The following is a 9,510-nucleotide window of genomic DNA, read 5'->3' as shown; positions in this document are numbered from 1 at the left end:
TTTTTTCTCAGAACCGGGGATTGAACTCAGCCCCTTGCACTTGCCAGGGAAGTGCTTATTCCACTGAGCCATCTCCCCAGCCCTCCCTGTCTCATTTTCCCTCCCCCTTTTCTCCCTCCCTTCCCTTTTTTTCTTTCCTTCTCCACATCTTGATTTGGTTTTCTGTTTTTGTTAGGATATCCATGGGTAATTATGTTTGAAAGAAAAGTGAAGAGACGTGATGTACTTTTCATTTTTTAATTTTTTATATATTTGGTACAGGGCCTACAGGGTCTTGTTATGTAGATTGAGCTCATAGTGATCCTCTCGCTTTCAGCCTCCCAAGCACTAGAATTACAGGGGCATGCTACCACGCCCAGTCTCAATCACTGTCTCAGAGTGGGGCAACACAGCAAGTCGGGGATCCAGCCCTGGCCACTGCAGTCTGCCTAAGCAGATGCTTTAGTGCTCTGAGCTATTTGACTGGCCCAAGAGAAATAATTTTAATTAGAGTTGCATTACATTTTTATCTGCACATTACATTTGTTCTTGAGCCATTCATGGGATGATGCATATTTCTGTTTGTGTCTCCTCTTAAGGTTAAGTCATGGTAGGGCTGGACAAATAGCTCAGTGGATTAAAGCACCTGCAGGTGGGCTCAGGGGCTGGGGTTTTTATCACCAGGCCTACTGTGCCAGCCCTGACCCCAGGGAGTGCCATGACCCAGATTAAGACTGGGTGTGGTGGTGCACACCTGTAATCTCAGCACTTGGGAGGCTGTAAACAGGAGAATCACTGTGAGTCTGACCTAGTAGTGAGGACACTGAAAGTAGTAGCACTTCCTAGGTAGCTAGGTGACTGGCTGGAGACTGCCATCCTTGAATTCTGTTAGTTAGTGCAGCACTCGAGCTTGTCCTTGGAGGGGCTGGGGAGATTCCTCGGCAGTCTGAATGCCTACCTGGCAAGTGCAAGGACCCAACTTCGATCCCAGTACTACTTGGTGTGCTGGTCCCAGAACCTCAGGCATGCTGTGCTGGCCCCAAAACAAGGCATGGTGGTCCGTGCCTATAATTCCAGCTCTGGGGAGGTTGAGACAGGTGGATCACTATGAGTCTGAACTGCATGGTGAGACACTGTACCAAATAAATAAATGAATGAATAAATAAACAAGTTATTCTTGGAGATGGGTAGTTTTTCTCTTTTCCGTGTGAAACATGGTTAAATTAATTTACCTCCTATAGTGAAAAAAAGAATTTCTTCTAAGAAAGATGTTAAACTAAGAGGCTGTGAACAAAATTTTGGTAAGTTTGAAGAAATAAAAATGAGAATAACGTATTACCAGAAGCAACATAAGTTTAAACAAATTATGACAAGGTTTATTGTTAGTGGCTGATTTCCATAATGAAAGGTGCATTCAAATCTGAGAGCCTGTACACTGGGCCGGGGAGATGGCTCAGTGGAATAAGTGCTTCCCTGGCAAGTGCAAAGGACTGAGTTCAATCCCCAGTTCCACCAAAAAAAAAAAAAAAAAAAAAAAGACAAATCTGAGAGCCTGAGATAAACCATCAGCCCACTGAGAAACAGCCAAACAGTACGGATGAAGATTTCTCTGGCAGAAAAGCACAAACGCAGGCCATGGGGCGCAAAAGTTGAGGAGAAAGTTGCAGCAGAACCACAAATGCAGAGAGCAGTTTTCACCCATGATTGGTCTCAACCAAATATTTACTCTATCCACCTCTGTGGGTATGTGAACAAACACGTAATAGTACTTTTGGAGGAAGCATAAATTTGATAAATGTTAGAAAACAATATGACTGGGTCAGGGGACTACCCGCTTGGGGCCCCTCCTGTGCCTCTCTCGGATAGGAGCTTTCTTTCCCCCAATAAATATATTTTGCTCATAAAAAATATGACTGGGTCACTCAGAATTGAAGGCTTCACATATTCATTTGCAAAGTAATTGCAGTGCTGAGAAATATCCTCTGATTGTAATTGCTTGTGAACTCCGAGGTAGTTATGCGAGAATGCTTTTCGCATTATTGTTTCTATTAGTAAAATGACTAGTAACCAGTTAAAAACATTGATAGCACCCAATGACAATTTCATTGAAAACAGTGGATCTATATTATTGTGTAAAGAGCGTTTCAATGACCATTATTTGTAAAAGTGTTAAATCCCTTTAAAATGGTTCTTGTATTTTTTTTCCTCCTAAAACACTCAATAAAAGTTAGTTTATGCTGAGTACTAACTTACGCAGATGGGACTTGGGGAAGAGTAAGAGGTTATAAGCTTTACTATTTATGCCATACCTTTCAGAATTGTGTGTGTGTATTAACTTGTTTAAAAAGAAAAAAAGTAGGGGAACAGGAAATAAAACACCTATGGGTTTTGCAGAATAATAAATAATCTCCTTATTGCATTGGGTCACGTCACTACCACCCTGATGGAAGCCTACCTGCTTAATGTTACGTTTGGTCCTAGTTTTCTCCCTAAGTCTGGATGCCTTGGCGTACTTCCTGGCGGGGCCTCCTCTGTTCACTGCCTCCTTACCTCCCTCTTGGCACCAGTGACTCCTTCTGGGGTGACATTGACATTAGACCTGGCTTTATCCCAACTCCCTTATTGTTTTTTGAAATGGAGATTGAACCTGTGGCCTTCTTAATGAGCTCCATCCCCACCCCTTTTTATTTTTTATGTTGAGACAGGGTCCCCCTGAGTTGCACAGGATGGCCTTGAGTCTGTGCTCCTCCTTCCTCAGCCTCCCAGAGTGCTGGGCATATAAGACTGTGCTTTAACTCCCGTCTTTTATTTCAGTACCCACTAATACCGAAACTAGGATTTAATCTTCCCCGATTCTAAGACTTCCTACTCCCTTAACTTGTTCAAATCTGCTGGGACACTTTGCTCTGGGACCTGGTGCTGTATTATGGGATGCCTGCTTCTAGCGGATGCACAATATCCTGAGCTGGGATTGGAGCAAATTGGCAATCCCAGCATGCCTCACACAGAGCATGGGTTGGAAGTGACCAAGGAGTGTTCGTAGGGTATTGGCAGGCCTGGCAGGTACGGTGTCAAGGGAGATATGACTGGCTGTACTGCCCATGGCATGAGCAGGAACAAGAAGTTTCATGCTGGTTGTTAGGATGAGGATTGGGGCAGGAATTTGAAGCACCAAGTCCTGTGTTTTAGTTCCTGTGGGCACATCTATTAATCCATTAATGCTTATAGGGGCCTGCTTCAAGACTGGTTCACACACCAAAATCAATAGATGCTCAAGTCTCTTACATACCACAGCATGTAACCCCTCTGTATCCTCTTACACACTTTAAATCCTTACTAGATTATTTGCAATAGTGAACGCGGTGTAGGTGCTATAGAAATAGCCATTATACCATATTGTTTAGGGAATAATGACAGGGACAAAGACTTGAGCTTGTTCAGTGATGGACATTTACCCGTATTTTTCCACCTGTGGCTGGTTGAATCTGCAGTGCAGAACGACGTGTGCGGAAGGCTGTGGTGTGATCAGAGGGGCGAGATAGTCAGGCCGCCATGTCTTAACACCTTGATTTCTAGGTTGCTGGTTGTGTGACTCCTTCAGGTCCCTGTGGCAGAACTGGGGGCAGCCCCAGTGTTGAGACCCCGTCTCCAGGCACTTGGCTTCCTTCTTTTTCAGCCACTGGGACAAGAGGCTCATTGTGTACCAAGCTGTCAGCCAGCAAGGTTAAAGTCCAGCCATTCAGGTGTCAGCTCATCATTTGAATAATCTGGGACTGGTTTTCCTGAGCTGCAGACCCCCTTTCAGAACCTGCCTAGTTGAGATGTCACTTCCCTGACAGTCAGGCACTTAGGCACAGACAGAGAAGCACAATTTATTCCCTCCCTTTCTCAAATTTTCCCTAACAATTAACGCCACACTAACTTGACACTCTCTTTTCCTTGTTTGGCTTTGTAAACTCTGGTCCTTTTTTCCCTGTTAATTCCAGACATTAATATTTTCTTTCACGCCACTGCCGCCATTCACCCGTGAAACAGGTTGAACATTATGTAGCTGTCAAGATGCCTGGGGATTACCCAGTATGCCTTGCCTGGGAGAAAGTGACACCGCTGAGGCTGAGTTCTGAGATGTTTATTTTGAGAGTACGCTGACAAGCATGAAGGCCTGATCCCAGAGTGGCAATTTCATTTAATTAAAGGCCTCTTTTTATTATAGCTTCCCCCCACTTTTTTATATATATATATCAGAACAGTTGTTAAAGTCTGACTAGCCAGAGGTGTTCTGTCTCGTACTGGTGAGGGGAGGAGGGTAGGCAGATTGCTAGCTCACTACTGAGAATTCACCGGATGGCTGTGGATGTTTTCAATTTTACTGTCCTCTCTAGAAGCACTGTGTGACGCGGGCGGGGTGTGTGTCTTTGTTCCACCAGTGTGAGGCTTCTATTCCTCTGCTGCCCACATTAAAATGTGAGGATTGTGGATGGATGTGTGTCCATCTTTAATTTATTTAATCTTTTGTGTAAAACCAGTACCTTTGCAATGCTGTCATTCTAAATCATCGAAATTATGCCCTACTGAGCCCATGAAGATGCTTTTAAGAATGTACATCTTCTTGCTCTATACTGATGTTATTTTCAGTTCAAATAACTAGAAAATCAATTGCATTCATTTTCAGTGATTTTTTAAAGTTTTAATCCTAGAGCTTACTAGAGACCTAAGAAAAGATTTGGGGAAAATGATCTAAGTAATGCATAATGGATATCAAGGGTTTGATAATGTTTGTGGCAGAATACCCTAATTGATTTTTGATAACAGATTGACAACTGGAATCAGGGAGGTCGATCTTTTGTAAATAGGGAATGGATCTGAAGATGGAGCGTGGGGTGGGGAGAAGAGGTAAAAGGGAAATTAAAAGAATGAACACAGACGTGCTCCAACTCCCCATGACGAAGGTGATCACAGTGCGTGTATGGCAAACCTGTACTACTAAAAATTAGTCCTGATTAGCATCATATAATTTTAAAATTAAAAAATAACATTCTTGGGTGCTTTTAATATCAGAAACTCATTTTCATGAGCATCTGAGAGCCTATCTTGGGCACTGTCTGTGGCATTTGGGGGTGGATAAATAAACAAGACAGACTGTTAGGCTTTGTTGCCCAGTCATCGCTCTGTTTCACAGTGAACTATGACATCACTCCCCGAATTGAATTATTTTTGCAGCATTACCAAGCAGCCTTCGTTTACCCCCTCCTAGATGGCTCATTTATATGGGCCTTTTTATTCTGTATTTCCAGGTACTAATGAGCAAGTGTGCATCCCTGGCACTGTCAGACGCTACACACGCACGCATGTACCACCCGGGCTGAATTTATAATGAATGCACTTTGTTTGGAGGGATCTTTTGGAGGGGCAGAGAGGAGTCACAGCTGATCTGAAAAATGGGGAGGAGGATCTGCCATGGTCGCTTCTCTTCACTTTGGGCATGGTCCTGTTGGATCATTCAGTCCTGTTGGCGTCCATTCCCAAGCTCCCCAGGAGGATCCCAGCAGGCTGCTGGTGTCAGGGCTGAGGCCAGACAGCAGCTAAAGTCCTGGTGGAGGTGGCCTTCAGCTGCCCCCCATGAAACAATGTGTACGGCCTTCCTGCAGGTGCATGGGCGACAGAGAACAGTGACTCTGTCAATTTAATCTCTACGCCCCCCAGTTCGCATCTGAAGCCCCTTGCCTCATCTTTTGAGCTGGTGGCTCTGGAGATGGATTTATTTATTATCATTATATTTTAAAGCGGAGGGTTCTGTTGGATCCGCCATCTGGCTGAAAGTCTAAAAATGGTTTCTTTCTCTTTTCATGGACTCTGCTGTCCCTGGAAGGGGTGGGCTGCTCCGCAGGACTCCTGACATTGATGTGATTTCTTGAATTTTCCTGGTAGCAGAGAGGTGACATAACCACAATGCCACCAAATAGAAAAAAGCTGGAAGAGCCCATTTATATTCTACTACTGAAGGCAAAAGGGAATTAGACATCTACCCCCAAATTCTTTCATTTCTCTCTCTCCTCTACTCCTGGGGCCTTCGATCTCTGCACAGTGAGACGTTTATTTCGACAGGGCTCAGGGCCTTGCTCTGAGCCCAGGAACATCGAGGCGATGCTTACTTAATGGGGAACACGGGCTTTACGTGGAGTTGAAAACTCTGACTTGTTCTTGTTTTCTTTCAAAGGCACGAGCGATCCCTATGTGAAATTCAAGCTGAATGGGAAGACACTGTACAAAAGTAAAGTCATATATAAGAACTTAAACCCCGTTTGGGATGAGATAGTAGTGTTGCCAATACAAAGCCTTGATCAGAAGCTGCGTGTGAAGGTAATCACAGATAGACTTAAACTCTGCTTTTCTATGATAATTATTTACTTTTCCTCAGCTTCTCTCCTGCTCTCTTAAAAAATGCACTTGCCACAATTAGTCCTTTTGTTGTTTGCAAGGACTCAGTCATCAATATTAATAGCATAGAAGAAATTTTTCGTTGCGTGGAGCACAGCTGAACTTGGATGTCTCAAGCCAATGCAATATCTGCTCTGTAGAAAAATAAGAATGAAAAGATTTCTGCTGACTGTATTTAAACGTACTGAATGTGAAAGAATTATTACCGGTGGTGCAGTGCCGACATGTACCGAAGCTTTTCTCATTAGGAATAACTTTATACTTAATAGAGCTTCAAGCTCCTGGTGTAAGCATCAATTGCTCTAACATCTGGGTGCAAACTGCATGAGTTGAGTGCAGAATGAGATTGCTGTAGAATATTTAACAAATTTCTATTTAATTGGCAGATCTGCTCGCCGTGGAAAAATACTAAAGTTTAATGAGAGACCATTTAAACCACAGAAAGTGGTCCATTGTGCATAATGTTTTAGCTCAGAAGAGTCCTGCCTTATAAGTATTTTCTGCTATTGTTTTGGCACAAAATATGTCAGATGATCGGATGATTCTGTTGTCTGTGTAGGCCTGGCTGAATTTCTCTTTAACTGTATTCTGCAAAGTATTATAAGGTTCTGAAAATCTCCACACCTTTGTATGTGTTAATAATTCGATAAATATGTTGGATTTACTGTATTCCTGGATGTAACTGACCTCTGCACTCGTTGTAGGTGTACGATCGAGATTTGACCACGTCTGACTTCATGGGGTCTGCATTTATTGTTCTCAGTGACCTTGAGCTGAACAGGTATTGTATTTTTACCTTTCAGTTGCTATTAATGGATTTGAGGGAGATCTCAGGAAATTATTAATTAATTTTTCTTGAAACCAAATTTGAACAAAACCTGAATGAATGAGAGAGTACTTTCAAGTGTCACTCTAACTGAATGTATTTGAGACTTTTGGTCTTTAGTTGTGAAATGTATTATTCACACATTGTCTTTGATAATGTTTTCTAAAATGTGTACTGACTTTTGTGTTTTTGTTTGCTAGTGTTCAGGTTCATGACCCAAACATAACACAAATACTGAAATTTTATTTGGCTAGTAGGGGAGGCAGATGGGTTAACCAACTGTTGAATTAAAGAGTCCCTGTTTCTCTGCTCTGAATGGAGTTGGTTCATTTTCACTGAATTTGCTACCTTTTCAGCATTGTGTCTCACCCTGATCCTGAAAGAGACTTGTAGCACAAACTAACTCTTCAAGCACTATAAGACCACATACTACTGTGAAGTACTAAAATTATTTGCTGCCTTTTTTTTTTATACAGAACAACTGAACGTATTTTAAAATTGGAAGATCCAAACAGTTTGGAAGATGACATGGGAGTGATAGTGTTAAATTTGAACCTAGTAGTAAAACTAGGTGATTTCAAGCGACATGTAAGTGTAACCATTTTGTTCTCTGCTCAGCTCTTCTCCTTGGAAGCTGATTGTGATTGTCCCGTGAATACTAATCTAGCAGACAAGTGATGTTCTTCTAATAACTTTTTGAAAGAAATATTGTTTGATAGATTTAGAGATTACTTAACTGTGATTATGCTGATCTTCTTTTTTGAATCACTGGAAAGAAAACCCAGGGAGGATTTCTCTCTAGTTTGGCTAGGGATGTGGTGTTAGTATTGCTATTATCAAAACTTATATGCTGTGTAAAGTCTGCTTATAAGAGATTATTTGTTATGTACATTCCCTAAATGTTAAAAGTTTGATTTAGTAATTTTTAGGTCCCAGATAAACTATTATTATTCAGTTATGAAGAGGAGTTCCCAGGATTTCATCATTGAATTGTATATTGTTAATTGATCAAGTATACATCTTAAATATTGTGATTTCTTTTTCATTTCCCCCTTTTTAAATTTTATTGAGAAAGAAATAGCAATGAGACTGTTTCAAAACAGGTTAGTAGGACAGTTACAATAATTAATACATTGAATATTGTTGTCTTCATGGTAGTTATTCATAGTATAAGATACAGACATGATCTCTTGTCTGAACACCGTTAGTATTTCATTTCCCTTTTTGAAATTTTTTTGCTACTAAGTTTTCCATTGGGAGTACTTTTCCATTGGGAAAGATATAAGTTTTAATGTGCTCTGCTCTATATGGGAATTTCTAGTTAATGAACTACCTACTAAAGATGTCTATACCATCAGAAAAGCATTGGACTTTTTTTCCAGATATAATTGATGTGGTTCTTATGTATAAATATGTTACTATTAATCATCTCATTTTATATTCAGGAACTATACATGATAATACCAACTATTACAAAAAATGAAGTCCATCTTTAATTCTAACTCACTTGAAAGGCATTTTTAAAGCCAACTGAAATACTTGAGAAAGAATGAGATGTGTTACAACTTAGCATGTGTGAAATCTAGTATGAAAATCTGAAAACTGTTTAGAAATTAAGCTTCTGGTAATGCTCCCTGAATTCAAGCAGGGAAGACACCAGGAATAGTCTTCATTTTGGCATCATGAACCTAACTTGTTTCTGCTGAGGACAATGACTGACTTGCTAATGACTTCAATGAAGCTGACTTAAATACAAACACTAGACTGTAATATTTCAATTGACAGAGGTCTGATTGAATATTTGTTTTTTTATTTGAAATCTCTATGAGAATTTACTTCTTGGCAACAACAGAATAAAATTCAATTACTTTTAAGAAAAAGTGGCACTGTTCACACTTGTCACTGCAGTAGAACTAGTAGTTCAATATGAAAATGCCTTAAATAGATACTGAAAAGAAACGTGTATTTTTCTATCCCATATAGTTTAGGAGGGCTAATTTTTAACTTCCTCTTAGTGTTGAAAGTATTTCTACTGTGTCTACAACTCTGGGTTCAATGTCACTGTATACAGAGGTTGATGCCAAATTAAAATAATATACAGGATATATAAATATCATTGGCCTTGTGATTGAGCAGTTACCAGCCAACGTGTTCTCAAAATTTCTTACGTATTTAAATGGCATTTATAAAGTTGGATACTTTCCCCATGAAAATAGGTGCATACTTAAATGACTACTCTCGTGAATTTTTTATATTTTATTGGATCT

The 9,510-nt window shown here is 40.6% G+C and overlaps 1 protein-coding gene across 1 annotated transcript in view; it reads left to right on the top strand.

Annotated features, from left to right (window-relative positions):
* The window catches only part of Mctp2 (multiple C2 and transmembrane domain containing 2), a 260,991-nt gene that overhangs the window by 91,857 nt on the left and 159,624 nt on the right, over positions 1 to 9,510 (top strand). The window contains exons 5-7 of the mRNA XM_004623453.2: positions 6,197 to 6,339; positions 7,122 to 7,198; positions 7,720 to 7,831. Of these exons, the coding sequence (XP_004623510.1) occupies positions 6,197 to 6,339; positions 7,122 to 7,198; positions 7,720 to 7,831 (332 nt within the window). The remainder of the gene's footprint in view (positions 1 to 6,196; positions 6,340 to 7,121; positions 7,199 to 7,719; positions 7,832 to 9,510) is intronic.

Source organism: Octodon degus, unplaced genomic scaffold (genome assembly GCF_000260255.1).
Source record: "Octodon degus isolate 3935 unplaced genomic scaffold, OctDeg1.0 scaffold00002, whole genome shotgun sequence".
Taxonomy (NCBI): domain Eukaryota; kingdom Metazoa; phylum Chordata; class Mammalia; order Rodentia; family Octodontidae; genus Octodon; species Octodon degus.
The sequence above is the reverse complement of the archived record's forward strand: the minus strand, read 5'-3'. Positions and strand labels throughout refer to the sequence as shown.